General features: G+C 39.4%; 1 protein-coding gene across 1 annotated transcript in view; it reads right to left on the reverse strand.

Annotated features, from left to right (window-relative positions):
• The window catches only part of CCDC82 (coiled-coil domain containing 82), a 36000-nt gene extending 16748 nt beyond the window's left edge, over window positions 1-19252 (reverse strand). Inside the window, exons 1-5 of the mRNA XM_058185198.1 lie at window positions 18912-19252; window positions 18027-18111; window positions 12808-14289; window positions 551-671; window positions 383-508 (exon numbers count right to left, since the gene is read on the reverse strand). Of these exons, the coding sequence (XP_058041181.1) occupies window positions 383-508; window positions 551-671; window positions 12808-14280 (1720 nt within the window). The 5' untranslated portion in view covers window positions 14281-14289; window positions 18027-18111; window positions 18912-19252. The remainder of the gene's footprint in view (window positions 1-382; window positions 509-550; window positions 672-12807; window positions 14290-18026; window positions 18112-18911) is intronic.
• Window positions 19253-19652: the final 400 nt, after the last annotated feature.

Below are 19652 nucleotides of genomic sequence, written 5' to 3' on the forward strand. Positions count from 1 at the left end.
TGGTTGCTGTTTGCTCCAGAGCCAGAAGGTGAGCTGCGGAAGAGAGGGACCCTCGGCTGCAAGGTTGCCTGGTGCCATGGGCAGGGCTGAGGCTAGCACCAATGCACTGGAAACATCTCCAGGCACCTAGAGAATCAGAACTCCCAGCTCTCACTGGCTCAGCTAATCCGTGGCCCGTGATTAAGGGGCTGAGCAACCATGAAGTGACCAGAGAATTAAAGGGCTGCCTCCTGTGCCGGCCACACCCATGCCCTTCACTAGGACTTATTTTTGGGGTAAGGATTATATAAGATCCACCCCAAAAAATCAGGCTAGGACTTATTTTTGGAGTAAGATTGTATTTTCAGGGAAACACAGTACTTCTTATTTGTTGTGACCTTACCAAATGGAACATGTTTCTCCAATAAGTTACTGACCACCTGATCTTCTTCTCCTTCTCCTTCTCCTTCTCCTTCTCCTTCTCCTTCTCCTTCTCCTTTGTCTTCCTCCTCCTTCTCTTCCTCTCCTTCTCCTCCTCCTTCTCCTTCTCCTCCTCCTCTACCACCACCACCTCCTCTTTCATTATCATCTTTGAACTTTTTCATGCTGTCTTCATTAGACGTAACACCCATTTCCTCTTGTGTGAAGGCTGAATAACCATCATGTTGAATCAAGGCATCATCTGCACTTCCCTGGTGATGATAAAAAAGCACAGTATTCATAGAATATTTTAGTTTAATACTTTGGGGTTTCATGAATGGGATTAGCATTAATTCATGTTAAAGTATTGTTACTGTGTATATGGAGAATACAGTACCAATATGTTTTATGTTAGGCCACTGGGTATTGCAAAGTTTGAGTTGAGTGGTCATATATGACAATAATGGTCTTATAATGTACCGTATCTACAAAGATCAGAACTGTGCAAACAATGGTATTCCATGTGATGCTCTATCCAAGTGAAAGTTTGGCTTTAAAGAAGCAGGACAGGAAGAGCATTAATGCATTTGAATGTTGGGGTTGGAGAAAACACCTGAGAATACTGTGGACAGCTAAGAAAACAAATCATTGAACAGATCAACCCAGAGTTTCCACTGGAGGCACAAAAGATCAAATTCATATTATCTGACTTTGGACACATTATGTGAAGACCCAGGTCTCCAGAGAAGGGTCTAACACTAAGAAAGGTGGAAGAAAGAGGATAAGATGACTTGTTGGAAGAGGTGAAAGACCAGGTTATGGACAGATTGTCATAGAGAAAAACCTTCCCATGCAGTCCCTAAGAGTTGATTAAGAGTCAAAGAAGAATGGAATGGAACAGACAGAACAGAACAGAATAGAAGCTGGAAGGGACTTCAGAGGTCTTCTAGTCCAGACTCTGCTAAAGCAGGAGAACCTATATCATTTTAGACAAGTGGCTGTCCTGTCCCTTCTTAAAAACCTCCTGTGGTGGGTGCCCACAATTTCTGGTGTCCAGCTCTTCCACTGGTTAATTGTCATCACTGTTAGGAAGTTTCTCCTTAATTCCAGGTTGCTTCTTTCCTTGATTAGTTTCCATCTGTTGTTTCTGCCTTCAGGTGCTTTGGAGAATAGGTTGAACCCCTCTTCTTTGTGGCAGCCCCTCAAATACTGGAATACTTATAAAGAAGTGGAAGATCAGAAGATGTGGAGCAGGAGTAGGGAACAATGGTCCTTTTATGACTTGTGGACTTCAACTCCCAGAATTCCTGAGCCAGCCATGCTGGCTTAGAATTCTGGGAGTTGATAATAGAGAGACCTGGCCTATGATACAACTGAATGGATAACTTCATCATCAAGATGAGATGAGATGAGATGAGATGAGATGAGATGAGATGAGAGAATAGAATAGAATAGAATAGAATAGAATAGAATAGAATAGAATAGAATAGAATTTTTTATTGGCCAAGTGTGATTGGGCAAACAAGGAATTTCTTCAGTGCATAAACTCTCAGTGTACATAAAAGATATGTGATAAATCATGATCATAGTCATCATAAATACATTCATCATGAATTATAAGATACAACACTTAGTGATAGTCATAGGTTACTAAACAAGCAATCAACAAAAATCATACATGACAGTGTGATTGATCTGGGTGAGAGATTTCCAACTTTGAATTTTTAACTTTAATGGAAGAAAGAGCCCTCTGGAAAACATCTGGGTGAAAATGGGACCCAAAAGGAGGAGCTGGAACTGTTTTTTTCTCTACCTCCTGAGAAAAGCAGTGAGGAATGCCTAAGAGCCATTCTTAAAACAGGAAGTTAAGCTAGAGAACTTTTTAGAAAAAGAATGTACCTCAAATACAATACTCAATAATTTTGAAGCTTTTGGATACTATAAAACATGGATATATAGAACTTTCTTTTTAATCCCTTTTCTATAAAATTTGAACCAGAGTATACTGTATAAAAGGAGAAAGAAAAAGAGAAAGAGAAAGAGAGAAGCAGAGCTACAGTGCACCTACAGGCAGAATTGGAAGAGGAAGCTGGGAACTGAAAGGGAGAAAGAGGAAAAATATATAAAATACATAACCTTGAAAGACTGTGAGACTGAGAATAAGAACTGACTACTAGAGAAACAATTCTTGTGCTATAAGCTGTTTAAATAACACACACAGAGAGAACAAAACACTGAGATATGTTATTTTTAAACAGTGTAGCTCTTGGAACTCAAATGGAAATATAAACAGCAAAATACTTCCATTTCTCTTATTTTTTTTCTGCTCTGTGAACTCTCTATTTATGGATATAAAATAGCTGGCGGTTGAATTTTAGGACTTGGTGGGCATATGTGGATTACAATTTATCAATTTATTATCTCTTTTTTGGATAAGAAAGGATTAGGGTTTGAAGAACCTGATGAAAATAACAAGGATGGGGTTAAAAGATTGATAACATTTGGATTATAATCTATATTTTTTTTGCTTTTTTTCTCTTGGATTAAAATTGATAACTTTATCATTTACTTTTTGTGGATTACAAATACTAAAATATTTTAAAATGAAGAAAGCACCATCTACACCATCTTCAGCATCATCATCAGCAACATCTAGCCCAGCGGTTCTCAACCTGTGGGTCACAACCCCTTTGGGGGTCAAATGGCGATTTGCCAGGGGTCGCCTAAGACATTGGAAATATGGGAAGTATACTTGCGAGTCGAAGAATCGCGCTCCAATGGTTGACTCCACAAGCCAGCTGCAGGCTCTTCAAATTGCTAGCCGAATTCAGCTTCAGGCGGGATGAATTTAAAAAGAGAGAAATCTTTGCTCTGATGTCTCCTTCTCAAGCCAGCTGCAATCACTCCCAATTGCTAGCCTAATCTGGTTTCAGGTGCAATAAACTTAATAGGGAAGGAGTCTCCACTTTAATGCCTCCGTCCTCAAGGCAATCACAAGCAGTTCAGATCGCTAGCCAATATGGCTTCAGGCGCAATAAATTCAAAACCAAAATATTTTACGGTTGGGGTCGCCACATCATGGGGAATTGTATTAAAGGGGTTGCCACATTGTGGGGAATTGTATTAAAGGGGTCGTAGCACTATAAAGGTTGAGAACCACTGATCTAGCCCATCAGGGCAGAGGACTTTGGATGCTATGTTACAGCAAGAGAAAATGAATGTGATGCAGGCAGAATTAAAAGGGATGATTCAAGCCCTGCATGATTACTTCAAGGAAAGAATAGGGAAAGTAGAGGACAAATTAGAGAATGTTCAACAAATGATGGTAAATAGTGATCAACGCATGCAGAAAGTAGAAGAGAAAGTTGAACAAATGGAAAAAAGAGTGGAAGAAGTTGATTACAGATTTACGCTGGCAGATAAAAATAAATAAAGAACAATAATATCATTGGAGATGGATAGGGCTGATTACTAATTGGAGTTCCAGAATATTGAAGAAGAAAAGGGAGAAAATTTAGTGGAGATATTGGCAGAGCTGCTGACAAATGCCTTAGAGGTGACTAAAGAAAAAGTTCTTGCAGAGGTTGATGAAATATTTAGAGTTAATACCAGATATATGACAAGAAACAGATTTCCTAGAGAGGTACATGTGAGATTCACTAAAAAAGCAATGAAAGCAGAGATTCTACGAAGAGTGAGAGATGATCCTTTAAAATATAAAGGGAAAGAAATAGTAATCTTAAAACAGATTCTGAGAAGGCTTAGAGAAATAAGGAAGGAATACCAATTCCTGATACCGGAGGAAATATTGGTGACTTGGATGGAGCAAAGACATAGATTGGATTCCATAGAAAAAAACAGAACATTTTTTTAAATTTTTTAACAACAACAACAAAAAAACCCCACTACAAGACATAACAAACACTAACTTAAAACATATACTCCTTCTTTACATCAGCTTCATTTCGGTATTCCTCTATTATTTACATTTTCCCCCTTGTTTCCTTTAATTATACTTATCTTTTTTGTCCCATTATCCCTTATTTCTGTATATATTCCATCATAACTATCATTATAACAATTCATTTTCTTTCGTGCACTACCCTTTTTTGTATGTGTATATGTGACCCTTTCCCCTTTTTGTCATTTACCATTTCTAATTTCTATCCAATCATACAATTTATTCCATACTATATAATATTCCGTATCTTCCTTTTCTTTTATCTCCTTTGTTAATTTATCCATCTCAGCACAGTCCAGGATTTTTCTTATCACTTCCTCCTCCGATGGTATATTTTCATTTTTCCAGTTCTGTACATAAGATATTCTTGCGGCTGTTATTATGTGTAAGATTAGATACCTTATTTCTTTATTATATTTCCTATTGAGTATTCCCAGCAAAAAGGTCTGTGGTTTCCAGTCTATGTGTTGGTCAATTATTTCTTCCAGCCATTTTCTGATTTTGGCCCAAATTTTTTTTGCAGATAGACATGTCCACCATAGATGGTAATACATTCCATATACTTTTTTGCACTTCCAGCATATTGGGAAGCTATTTGGGTACATCTTAACAAGCCTTGCCGGTGGGAGATGCCATCTGTAAAACATCTTCAACTGGTTTTCCTTAAATGCCGCAGACTTAGTCAATTTTATATTTGTTTCCCACATTTTTTTTCCATTTCTCCAGTTTATATTGTATCCAATTTTTTTTGCCCATTTAATCATTGTTTCTTTAACCACCTCATCTTCCATTTTGTATCCGCAATAGATATTTATATATTTTACTGATTAATTTTATCTCTGTTCCATGTACAATTTTATCCAATTCTTGCTGCTTCTTTTTGTATTTCATAGTTTTTTATCCTCTGTATATCTTGATTGTATTTGTGTGTATGTCCATCAATCTAACTCCCCACCTATCTCTTTTTCCAGTTCGTGTTTTGTTCTCAAATTTCCCTGATCATTTACCAGTTTCTCATATCTAATTATATTATCTACATCCAATAAATTTGGGTGTTTCATTATTTCTGTTGGGGACAGCCACTGTCGTGTCCCACTCCTCTGCTGACAGCCGGGTCGGGGAAGTCCATATCAAGAGTGCCTCTGCAGCTCTGCCAAAGTCCTATCAGAGTTCTCAAGGCAGGCAGGAGACCAGGAAGTGACTTTTTTTTTTTACATTTATATCCCGCCCTTCTCCGAAGACTCAGGGCGGCTTACATTGTGTAAGGCAATAGTCTCATTCTATTTGTATATTTATATACAAAGTCAACTTATTGCCTCCCCAACAATCTGGGTCCTCATTTTACCTACCTTATAAAGGCTGAGTCAACCTTGGGCCTGGTGGGACTAGAACCTGCAGTAATTGCAGGCAGCTGTGTTTAATAACAGGCTTCTTACAGCCTGAGCCACACCGTGACTTCAGCAATCCAAGTTAGACTTTGCCTGACTCAGAGAATGCCAGAAAGCAGATCCTTTATATAGGCCATGGGGTGTGGCTTTATGACTCAGCACTTATCCAGGCCTGCCCCTCCCTTCCTTTTGCTGATGTCGCCTCTCTACTCTCCGGAAGTGAGGATCTCTCCAGCCTCCAGCTGTTGGTAATCTTAGCTCATGACTGGCTTCACATTCTTCAGGCTCATATGCTGTGGGGGAGGGGTTTAGTTGCTCTGTTTGCCTGGACATGGTGCCAGGACTAGGGGCTGAAGGCATGTCAGGCCCTTCGTCTTGCTCGGCCTGTCCGGGCATGGTGCCAGGGCTGGGGGCTGGAGGCATTCCAGGACATTCTTCCGAACTATCAGCATCCGGCAGGAGATAAGAGGGGCCCGGCTGCATCGGGGGGAGTGAGCGAGACACAACACTATCCCTCACCGCAGGGCCCTTTCCCCGGGGCTGATGATCGGGATGCGGTCGGGCCGGGTTCTGCTCGTGGAAGGCCCACACCAGGTCTGGGGCGTGGACGTCAGAGGCGTCGACCCAGGTGAACTTGGTCCCGTACCCCTGCCACGCAATCAGGTATTGGAAGCACCCCTTCAGCCAGCGGGAGTCGCGTACACTGTGCACCTAGTACTCCTCCGCCCCGTCCTCGCCGACGGCGCCGGGTGGCACCGGGTGGCGCCGGGCGCCAGAGGGCACACGTCGGGGCCTCGGACCAGCAAGGACCGGTGGAAGACGGGATGGATCCGCATGGAACGCGGCAGGGTCAGCCGGTAGGCCACCGGATTTTATCTTCTGCTATATATTCCTGGTTATATAACTTTAAAAGAAGTTTTGTATTATTTTCTTTTTTTCCCCCCATTTGTACTGTACCGTTACACTTTCATTCTATAGTTGATGTATTGTTCTTTTTGCTTTTGCTTTTTTTAATTTGTACGCTAACCATTGGACAGTTTTATTTGCATTTTCAAAGTAATTTTGTTTCACCATCCTAATCTTCTGTGCTAGTTCTTTTTGTGTTATCAAATTAATCTTAAGTTTTAAAATATTCAATTTTTCTTTTATCCTTTTACTTTGTGGATCTTTCTATAGTTTGTATTCTGTTTTTTGGAGTTCTTCTTGTAATCTTTGGTGTTGTAGTCTTCTTTCCTTATTTTTCCTGGAGTTATATGCAATCATCAGTCCCCGAATGTAAGCTTTTGTGTTATCCCATAAATTTTGAATTGAGGTGTCTTCTTTTTTATTTATCTGGAAAAATAGAGTCAACTCCTTCTCTAACATCAGTCTGTATTATTTATCATTACACAGGTTTTGGTTCATTGCCCATCTTTTTTTCTGTTCTGAAAAAACAGAACAATTTTATGAGCATTATTTTGGACCACAAGAGGAAATGAGAATAAGAGGAAAAGAAGAGGACAAGCGATGGGAGGAAGCTACAGGAGAGAAAAATATACAACAAAAAGAAGATGAAAGAGATTTGGAGGAAATAGAAAAAAAGAGAAGAAGCGAAGGCAAAAGAACTGAGAGAGATAAGAGCGACTAGAATGACAAAACCCATCTATAAGTAAATTATGAAAGAATAAATAAAATTAATGTCAATTAAATAAATGGATTAAATTCGGCAATAAAAAGGAAAAAGATTTTTAGTAAATTAGAAAAAATAAAGTTAGACATAATCTGCTTGCAATAAGTTCACATTAAAAAACAACACAATAAAATATTGGAATATCCCAAAATTGCCAAGTTATATACTTCTCTATCACAACAAAAGAAGAAGCGAATAGCCCTTTACGTAAAAGAGATAATAAATGTTAAACAAATTTTTATGGATGAGGAAGGGAGGATTTTGATGGTGAACTATAAACAGATACTCTTAGTAGTAATATACGCACCAAATATTAATCAAGAGGATTTTTTGGTAAACTTCAAAAGAAAATAATAGAACTGGAGTATGAAAACATATGTATAGTAGGAGACTTTAATGCAATTGTGGATACGGAATTAGATTACAAAACCAGAAAGGTAAATTAAAAAAGCCAGGAAAACACTTCCTAAGGCTTTCTTCAAAATGGCGGAAGAACTAGGCATCCAAGATGCATGGTGAGAGATATATCCCAAGGAAAACCAATACTCATTTTATTCAAATAGACATATGTCTTGGTCAAGAATAGATATGATATGGATGTCAGCAAAATCTGATATAGAAGAAATAAATATAGAAACAAATAATTGGGGGGATCACAATGCAATAAAAGTTATATGGAAGGGATAAAAAAGGAAATTAAGATGGGCCCTCTGGTGGCTCAGACTGGTAAGACAGTCTATTATTAACAGCAGCTGCTTGCAATTACTGCAGGTTCAAGTCCCACCAGGCCCAAGGTTGACTCATCTTTCCATCCTTTATAAAGTAGGTAAAATGAGGACCCAGATTGTTGGGGGCAATAAGTTGACTTTGTATATAATATACAAAAGGATGAAGACTATTGCTTGACATAGTGTAAGCTACCCTGAGTTTTCGGAGAAGGGCGGGATATAAATGCAAAAAAAAAAAAAAAGATGGATGTTGAATTAATCAATACTAAAAGAAAAGGAATTTATTCAATGAATGGAAAGAGAACTGGACTTTTTCTTTAAAGAGAACAGAAAAGAAGAAACATCATTACAAAATGTATGGGACACAGCTAAGGCATATATTAGAGCAGGGGTGGGCAATTAATTTCTATCAGGGGCCGCATGAGAAGCCTGAATTGTGTCAGAGGGCCACCAACTTTCTTTCATTGTAAAATACTTAAATTAAATATTTTGAATAGCTGGTACTGATAATCAGAAGAATAAAGCACTCTGTAAATATGTATATTAGGTTATGTGAAACTGTGGTCTATTGGTTAAATAAGAAAAACAATTATTGAACCAGTGCAATTTATTTTTCAAAATAAAAGTTAAAAAAAAAGTTTAATTTATGGTGTTTATGATTGGCCTCACTGGATGTAGGATTAACTATAACATATAAGGGAAAGAAATACAAAACAAGAGACAAAATCAAAGATACTAGAAGAAGGATATAAACCAGGAAGATGGCTGGCATATAAATTGAAAAAGGAGAAAGAAAAGAAATTGATACACTCACTACTGGATGATGAAGGAACTCTTCACCATCAAAGTGATGATAAAAAGAAAGTGATTCAAAATTACTATGAAAAACTATATGATCAAGAGTCAATCTCAGAAGATAAAATAAAACAATATTTAAAAAAAGCGGAACTACCTAAAATACCTGAAACAGTGAAAGCAATGCTAATGAATGTATATCAAAGATGGAATTAACAGAAGCAATCAAGAGGCAAAAGAACGGTAAAACTCCAGGACTGGATGGATTACCAGCAGAACTATATAAAAACCTACAAAGTACTTTAAGTATTCCAATGTTGGAAGTGCCACCAGATACCTGCGTCCTATTATCATATTTGCTGGACAAGTGTAGAAGCAAAAAAATACTGGACAAAAATACATACATGGCTGGAAAAGATGATAAAGCAGCACACTGATTTAAAACCAGAAAGGTAAATAAAAAAAAGCTAGGAAAACACTTCCTAAGGCTTTCTTCAAAATGGCGGAAGAACTAGGCATCTAAGATGCATGGTGAGAGATATATCCCAAGGAAAACCAATACTCATTTTATTCAAATAGACATATGTCTTGGTCAAGAATAGATATGATATGGATGTCAGCAAAATCTAATATAGAAGAAATAAATATAGAAACAAGTAATTGGGGGGATCACAATGCAATAAAAGTTATATGGAAGGGATAAAAAAGGAAATTAAGATGGGCCTCTGGTGGCTCAGACTGGTAAGACAGTCTGTTATTAACAGCAGCTGCTTGCAATTACTGCAGGTTCAAGTCCCACCAGGCCCAAGGTTGACTCAGCTTTCCATCCTTTATAAAGTAGGTAAAATGAGGACCCAGATTGTTGGGGGCAATAAGTTGACGTTTTATATAATATACAAAAGGATGAAGACTATTGCTTGACATAGTGTAAGCTACCCTGAGTTTTCGGAGAGGGCGGGATATAAATGCAAAAAAAAAAAAAAAGATGGATGTTGAATTAATCAATACTAAAAGAAAAGGAATTTATTCAATGAATGGAAAGAGAACTGGACTTTTTCTTTAAAGAGAACAGAAAAGAAGAAACATCATTACAAAATGTATGGGACACAGCTAAGGCATATATTAGAGCAGGGGTGGGCAATTAATTTCTATCAGGGGCCGCATGAGAAGCCTGAATTGTGTCAGAGGGCCACCAACTTTCTTTCATTGTAAAATACTTTAATTAAATATTTTGAATAGCTGGTACTGATAATCAGAAGAATAAAGCACTCTGTAAATATGTATATTAGGTTATGTGAAACTGTGGTCTATTGGTTAAATAAGAAAAACAATTATTGAACCAGTGCAATTTATTTTTCAAAATAAAAGTTAAAAAAAAAGTTTAATTTATGGTGTTTATGATTGGCCTCACTGGATGTAGGATTAACTATAACATATAAGGGAAAGAAATACAAAACAAGAGACAAAATCAAAGATACTAGAAGAAGGATATAAACCAGGAAGATGGCTGGCATATAAATTGAAAAGGAGAAAGAACAAACAGAATATTATATGATATGGATGTCAGCAAAATCTAATATAGAAGAAATAAATATAGAAACAAGTAATTGGGGGGATCACAATGCAATAAAAGTTATATGGAAGGGATAAAAAAGGAAATTAAGATTTTAAAAGTTATATGGAAGGGACTGGTAAGACAGTCTGTTATTAACAGCAGCTGCTTGCAATTACTGCAGGTTCAAGTCCCACCAGGCCCAAGGTTGACTCAGCTTTCCATCCTTTATAAAGTAGGTAAAATGAGGACCCAGATTGTTGGGGGCAATAAGTTGACGTTTTATATAATATACAAAAGGATGAAGACTATTGCTTGACATAGTGTAAGCCACCCTGAGTCTTCGGAGAAGGGTGGGATATAAATGCAAAAAATAAAATAAAAAATGGATGTTGAATTAATCAATACTAAAAGAAAAGGAATTTATTCAATTTATGGAAAGAGAACTGGACTTTTTCTTTAAAGAGAACAGAAAAGAAGAAACATCATTACAAAATGTATGGGACACAGCTAAGGCATATATTAGAGGATTAACTATAACATATAAGGGAAAGAAATACAAAAACAAGAGACAAAATCAAAAGATACTAGAAAAAGGATATAAGAGACTAGAGACAGAGCTACAAAAAGATCCACACACACACACACAAAAGAATATAAAAATCCAAATGGTATTAATGAAACATAAGCTGAATCTAACAGATAAAGAAGAACTAGCACAAAAAATTAAAAATGCTAAGCAAAATTTCTTTGAAAATGCAAATAAACCAGGAAGATGGCTGGCATATAAATTGAAAAAGGAGAAAGAAAAGAAATTGATACACTCACTACTGGATGATGAAGGAACTCTTCACCATCAAAGTGATGATAAAAAGAAAGTGATTCAAAATTACTATGAAAAACTATATGATCAAGAGTCAATCTCAGAAGATAAAATAAAACAATATTTAAAAAAAGCGGAACTACCTAAAATACCTGAAACAGTGAAAGCAATGCTAATGAACGTATATCAAAGATGGAATTAACAGAAGCAATCAAGAGGCAAAAGAACGGTAAAACTCCAGGACTGGATGGATTACCAGCAGAACTATATAAAAACCTACAAAGTACTTTAAGTATTCCAATGTTGGAAGTATTCAATGAACTTTTGTTAGAAGCGAAAGTACCAAATTCATAGATGGAAGCATATGTTACTCTCATACCAAAAAAAGATGCCGACCTACAATCGATAAAAAACTATAGACCAATATCTTTACTGAATGCTGGTTATAAAATATTCGCCTCAATAATTGCAGAAAGACTAAAAAGATTTTTAAATCAATTTATACATCCAGATCAAAATGGTTTACCTAAGAGACAAATTAAAGACAATATGAGAATAATTTTAAATGCATTGGAGTACTATGAAGCTCATCCAGAGAAGCAAATGGCATTGATCTTCCTAGACACAGAGAAAGCATTTGATAATGTGAACTAGCAATTCATGCTAGCACAACTAAAAGATATGGACTTTGGGGAGAGATTTATTAATATGATTAAGGAGATATATTACAAACAAACTGCAAAGTGATGGTAAATAGAGATATGACTGAGAAGGTTAGCATTAAGAAAGGTACAAGAAAAGGATGCCCCTTGTCTCCCCTATTATTTGTATTGGCATTGGAAGTATTAAATAGAAATATTAGACAAGATACAGAGATAAAAGGCATGGAAATAAAAAGGAGGAGATTAGAGAAGAGTAGAAAATATGTTAAGATAGACATGCAAACAATATGATTGTTAGTATTACGACTATTAGGATTATTATGCTTAATATTATCATTATATTTGTATTAAAAAAATTCTATTCTATTCTATTCTATTCTATTAGAAGATATGTTAAGAGGGAAAAATGAATAGGCTTACTACGTTAAATACTACAATTGTAAGATCAGAGAATGAATATCAATGTAATAAATGCTATTGTAAATCTTGATGGTTATTGCACAGAGATATTTGCATCCAGATGACCCACTGTTTAAGGGAAGATGGAATATTTATATTAAAAAAATTATAAAAATTATAAAAAAAACCCAAAACAACAATCATACTAGGAAACTAAATAAGTCAATTATGTACTTGATGGCACGTAATCAAATGAAGCCATTCACAAGCTAATTATTTATGGCTACTTTCATAGTGTTGGGATCACAAGGTAAATATAAAAAGGTGCTTCTAAAATTCACGTGGAGTAAGGTGTAATCCATCTGTGGTCTAGCAGCAGGTGTGAAAAAGCAAGTGTGAAAATATGCTTTTGAAATGAATTGGAAATGTACCTCATCACGTTGATTGACTTTGACGGATTTTCCTGATTGCCGGTAGGACAGTTCTTGAAGCTTTCGGTGTCTTTCTCGTTTTCTATTGGCGGCTTTCTCTTCTGGGGATGTGGGTGACTCCTCACCGGCAGATAAATCATCTTCTCTAATTACGCTCCTGCTTTTAGCAATCACTTTCCTAGGGACGTCGTTGCCACTCCTTTCCTCACTGTCATACATCACAACTGTCCAAGGTCTCTTCCTCTTTCCAAAGGAGATGTTTTCTTCTTCCAGATTCTCAGAAGAAACATCACTGCAAACTTTCTGTAAATCGGTATCGCTCCCAGCTTCACCATGACTTTCGCTAAGTATGGCGGTCCCTTCTTCTTTTCCATCTACATCTTCTTTTGAACTGGACTTGGGATCTCTTTTGGAGGATGACGATGATGAGGAAGAAGAGGAGGATGCAATTTCATCGTCATCGTCCTGACTTTCAGGAAATTGATATCTTTTAGTCCGACGCCAGTCAACACGAGATTTGGCCACTGGTTTTGCTGTGGTGCTTCTGGTTTCGTATCTTCTACTTACAGGACTTACACGATCTTCTTCTGAGGATGAGGAGGAGGAGGAGGAGGAAGAGGAGGATTTAATTTTGTCATCATCATCATCCTGACTTTCAGGAGATGGACAACTTTCAGTCCAACTCCAGTCAACGCAAGATTTGGCCACTGGTTCTGCTGTGGCACTTCTTGTTTCATACCTTCTGTTTACAGGATTTACAGGATCTTCTTCTTCTGAGGATGAGGAGGAGGAGGAGGAAGAGGAGGATTTAATTTCGTCATCATCATCATCCTGACTTTCAGGAGATGGACAACTTTCAGTCCAACTCCAGTCAATGCAAGATTTGGCCACTGGTTCTGCTGCGGCACTTCTTGTTTCATACCTTCTGTTTACAGGATTTACAGGATCTTCTTTTGAGGAGGAGGAGGAGGAGGAAGAGGAGGGTGTAATTTCATCGTCATCATCCTGACTTTCAGGAAATAATCTTTTAGTCCGACCCTGGTCAACGTGAGATTTGGCCACTGATTCTGCTGTGGTGCTTCTGGTTTCGTATCTTCTACTTACAGGACTTACATGATCTTCTTCTGAGGAGGAGGAGGAGGAGGAGGAAGAGGAGGATTTAATTTCGTCATCATCATCATCATCCTGACTTTCAGGAGATGGACAACTTTCAGTCCAACTCCAGTCAACGCAAGATTTGGCCACTGGTTCTGCTGCAGCACTTCTTGTTTCATACCTTCTGTTTACAGGATTTACAGGATCTTCTTTTGAGGAGGAGGAGGAGGAGGAAGAGGAGGGTATAATGTCATCGTCATCATCCTGACTTTCAGGAAATAATCTTTTAGTCCGACCCTGGTCAGCGTGAGATTTGGCCACTGATTCTGCTGTGGCACTTCTGGTTTCGTACCTTCTACTTATAGGATTAGTTTCCATCAGGAATTACTAAAAAAAGAAGAAGAAGAATAAACTATGTGTTGTAAGTTCACTACATTTTTGCTTTTAAAGGTAAAGGTAAAGGTTCCCCTCGCACATATATGCTAGTCGTTCCCGACTCTAGGGGGTGATGCTTATCTCCGTTTCAAAGCCGAAGAGCCAGCGCTGTCCGAAGACATCTCCGTGGTCATGTGACCGGCATGACTCAATGCCAACGGCGCACAGAACGCTGTTCCCTTCCCACCAAAGGTGGTCCCTATTTTTTCTACTTGCGTTTTTTACGTGCTTTTGAACTGCTAGGTTGGCAGAAGCTGGGACAAGTAACGGGAGCTCACCCCATTACGTGGCACTAGGGATTCGAACTGCTGAACTGCTGACCTTTTGATCGAAAAGCTCAGCTTCTTAGCCTCTGAGCCACCATGTCCCTTTTATTTTTGCTTTTACAACTCCTCAAATAGTGATGGGAAGCCCAGTCAAAAATGAAGGCTTTCCTTTTCTGCTCACACCCCTTGTTCCAGACTTAAAAGAAGTAGATGTACAGTAAACCCTTAATTTAATTATTATTAATTGGGGAGAAAATTATAGGCAGTCCTTAACTTAGAACTATTCATTTAGTCCAGGCCTGTCAAACTGGCAGCCCGCAGACCAGATACGTCACATGCAGGCCACGCCCACCCCAGCTTTGCAGAGGCAAAAAACCCTTGTGATGTGCCCGTGACGCAATTGAGTTTGACACTCCTCATTTAGTGACTGCTCGAAGTTACTGTCATGCCCTCATTGGAACCTGAATCTGTGGAGGAAGATGAGCCAGAACTGGAGCCGACAGAGATTGAGGGGGTGGCTTTGTTGGCTTGGGAGGAATGTGCGGCAGAAGAGGCCGAGTCAGGTCAGGGCCTTTCAGGATTGGGACAGTTTGTAGGCAGGGAGGAAGGGGGGCAGGATGACCCAAGAGCAGTGAACGTGGGAGACAGAACTCAGGCGATGAGCAAGGACCCTCCTGATCCTTGAGCACTGAGAGTGGAGAGGTGAGAACAGTGCAGACTGACCTGACTACTCAGGAGGAAAATGCCCCGCCCCTCTTCACAAGGCACACCTGGGGACTGAGACTTAAGGAGATGCTGTGGGAAGGGGCATTTGTTGGGATCAAATGCTAAATTCCTGGAGTGTTGAGTGCTGATATTTGAACTTTCCTGGATTACTTGCATTCTTTTTGGATTTCTTGTTTTGCAGCCATTGTGCTGACAACGTTGGGCTGGACCAGTGGTGAAATCCTACCAGTTCGCCCCACTTCAGGGTGTAAACAAAAAAAGCTACCAGTTGGTCTGAACTGGTATTTCCAACGATCAGCTGTGCTGCGCAATTTATATTCACTAAAAAGCACTGACGATGCTTGGTTTAAAGAAAACTTGCCACACCTCACCTTGCCACACCTCACCTTGAGGGATGGGATACCCTGGGAAGGAACCTAGATTTATGTACCCGTCATTATGCGGCTGCCTATACTACAGAAAAGCCTGCTCCACCAGAGGAATCCCAGAACAACTAAATGACTGGTACAATGTGTCCATCGCTCTGGACAGAGAATTCAACCCCCTCCAAAGCCAATCACCAACTACAACTCCACAACGATCACCTACAAGACCCTCCCTCTTAAGACCAACCACACCCTCCACCTTTCAGCCTTCAACAACAATCAAATGCTACTTTCTAGCAAATCTAAATCGTGCGGCACAGCTGTTCTCCCCCTTGCTGTTCTACTTACATTCAAATGGCTCTTTTTTCTGCATGGAGTGCGTGTTTGGTGCGCACTGTTCATGCTCTTGCAGCGTGCGTTTGGTGTGCACTGAGCATGCATGCGTAGCATTTGTTTGGCGCGCACTGCACATGCGGGTGTGTGCAGTGTGCGTCTGGCATGCACCACGCATGCGCGGGCAGCAAACCAGTGGTGACCCGCGGAGGATTTCACCACTGGGCTGAACTATTTGCAGCCAGAGGCTGCTTGAGGTGTGTGATCACTTTGCGTGTGTGTGATCACTTTGCTCTAGGACTGGCCAGAAACATCGGAGCATTTGGGGAAATTTGGAGCAATAGAGGGACGGTTTGAACTGTCGGCTACCTGTGTTACCTCTGTGCCGTGCCCTGGTTTTTCATACAACCATTGCAGTGTCCCCATGGTCACATGATCAGCATTTGAATGCTTGGCAACTGGCATGTATTTATGACTGTTGCAATGTTGCAATGAACAGAGATGGGTTTCAGCAGGTTCTGACCAGTTCTGGAGGACCGGTAGCAGAAATTTTGAGTAGTTTGGAGAACCAGTAATAAAAGTTCTGACTGCCCCTGCCTCCATCTATTCTCTGCTTCCCACGTCCCAGCTGATCAGGAGGGAATGGGGATTTTGCAGTAACCTTCCCTTCACATGCCCACCAAGCCAACCCACCACTGATGCCATGCCCACCAAGCCACACCCACAGAACCAGTAGTAAAATTTTTTGAAACCCACCACTGTGCCACATGATTCCCTTTTGTGACCTTCTGACAAGTAAAGTCATTGAGGAAACCAGATTCACTTAACAATTGTTACTAACTTAATAGCTACAGTAATTCACTTAAAAGTCGTGGCATGAAAGGTTGTAAAATGGGCGTAACAGTTCACAACTGTCTTGTTAGCTACAGAAATGTTGGGCTCAATTATGGTTGTAAGTCAAGGACTACCTGTAATGTCCTTCAGAACTCATTGCAGTGGTTAAATCCAAAATTTTTCCCTACTGATTCTGTGGACGTGACTTGGCAGTCATGTGACTGGGTGGGCGTGGCTTGACAGTCATGTGACTCGGTGGGCATGGCTTGGTGGTCATGTGACTGGGAAAACCAACTATCATACTTTATACAAAAATAACACAACAACTACACAAATGACTCACACACAATGCAAAAGCAGCTGGACTTCACACAAAATGGCCCCTGCAATAAGCAGGAACCTCACAGAGTCACAGAGAGCTCAAAAACTTTCACACTTTACACAAAAATACCGGTTCAGGCAATAGGTAGTAAAAAAATGCTTTAAAAAGTAAAAAAAAAAAAGTTCCAATCATCGCACCACACAGCTGATTGTCACAGCTGATTACCTTTTTTTTTTTACTTTTTTAAGCATTTTTTTTACTACCTATTACCCACACTGGTAAAAAATGCAAAAAAAAAAAGTAAAAAAAAAGGTTCAGACAATCAACTGTGCCATGTGATCATGGGAACTTTTTTTTTTTACTTTACCGCCCCAAATCAGTAGCATCTCACCCCTGATTCACTGCCTCTTACTGCAAATGAAATCTTACATGGGCATAATTTAGTAAAGGGATTTTTGTCTTCTAGATCCAAAATCTACCAAACAAGTCTAGGAAATCTCCTGATTTTATTTTATTTTTTTGGTAGGGGGAGAGAAATCTCATGGAACATTTTAATAGAATTATAATGAAGCTTATTTGCAAAGACAATGCAAAGTTTTGCAAATCTGTTTGATTCAATTGAGTTGCAGTTTTAGAAATATTTGACCACACAACTGGCCAGAAACAAAATCTCACTTCCGTTTATTTTAACCCCACTTTTATTATTTTTAGAAATGTAGTGAACATACTTTTTCCTCTTTATCCCCATAAACCCAACCTTGTAATATGGGTTGGGTTGAGAGGGAATGACTGGCCCAAAGTCACCCAGCTGGGTTTCATGACTAAGACAAAATTTGAACTCACCTTTTTCTTGGTTTCCAGCTGATGCCTTAACTCCTAGATCAAACTGATTCTTGGTTGACGTCGTACGTCAAACTCCTCTTGAAGTCTGTAAACGGAAAAGCGGAAGTTCAGCCTCAGAGAATAGGGACTTTTCAGAAACTGATATTGGTTAAAAGCACTTTTTTACCAAATAAAAATATTATTAAATATTATTTTCTAAAGAGCACAAAATACTTCAAGTAACAACAGCTAACAAGCAGTTACAAATAACTACATGGCTGTTTGATGTTCTTCTCGTGTGTCTTGGAGAAAAAACATCCAAGACACATTACAACAGCGTCAAATAATAATGTTGAGGCTGCCAGAAGTGAATTCTCTGTGGATACCACAAGTGATAAAACAGGAAGAGAAGAGGAAGTAACAACAGATGTGGATTCTAGAAAGAGTACGGAGAAGAGCAACAAAGATGATTGGAGGACTGGAGAGCACAATAGTGCCTACCGTTCCTGTCCTATTGTTGCCTTCATTATATCAAATTAATATAGTTGATGCATATTTTTTTTACTTATATATATATATATTTTCTTCAAGACATGTTGTTTTATCTATGACAATTGTCTGTGTATACTGTTGTGACAAAAAGAAATAAAAAAAAATTAAAACATAAAGAACGGTTGCAGGAACTGGGTATGTCTAGTTTAATGAAAAGAAGGACTAGGGGAGACATGATAACAGTGTTCCAATATCTCAGGGGCTGCCACAAAGAACAAAGGGTCAAGCTATTCTCCAAAGCACCTGAAGGCAGGACAAGAAGCAATGGATGGAAACTAATCAAGGAGAGAAACAACCTAGAAATAAAGAGAAATTTCCAGACAGGTAGAATAATTAATCAGTGGAACAACTTGCCTCCAAAAGTTGTAAATGCTCCCAACACTGGAGGTTTCACAGAAGAGATTGGACAACCATTTGTCTGAAGTGGTGTAGGGTTTCCTGCCTGAGCAGGGGGTTGGACTAGAAGACCTCCAAGGTCCCTTCCAACTCTGTTATTCTGTTAACAGCAGGCAAACTATCACTTTCCGCTCGACCGTATCCATGCGAAGATCTCCTTTGAAGGGCACTGCAAGGAGCGATGAAATCCCAGTAGGCAGCCGAGGGTGACAGCCGGGGACTATGGGATCTGGAGTTCTAGGCACCGGGAAAGACTAAGGGGGCGGAAGGCTGGACGACAAGCATAAATTAAACCCCGCCTCTCCGTCACTCCAATCTGCCAAAACAGTTTAAAAGAAAATCTGACCGTTTCTGGGGGAAAAAAAATAGAAACCCGAAAACGAATCTATTGCGATCGGGCGTCTCTTTGGGAAGCTGGTAGGGGCTTGGGTTGCCTACAAGCCCATCAACTGCGGGCTGGGCATGATGGGATTCACGTGGGCGGGTGTGGGTGTGGGTGGGATCCTTTCCAGATCCAGGCAACCCTCCCTTGAAGTGCGAGATTAAGACGGACGCCGGCAGCGCTCACTGGACTCTGCGCTCAAAATGCGCTTCCAAGAAACGACTGGCAAGCGAGCGGAAGACGCAGTGAAACAAACTTTCAAAACAAAACTTTCATTTCTCGGGCCCGCTTCCCCCCCCCTCCCTGCCTGTCATTAG

This window comes from Ahaetulla prasina, chromosome 5, assembly GCF_028640845.1.
Source record: "Ahaetulla prasina isolate Xishuangbanna chromosome 5, ASM2864084v1, whole genome shotgun sequence".
Taxonomy (NCBI): Eukaryota; Metazoa; Chordata; class Lepidosauria; order Squamata; family Colubridae; genus Ahaetulla; species Ahaetulla prasina.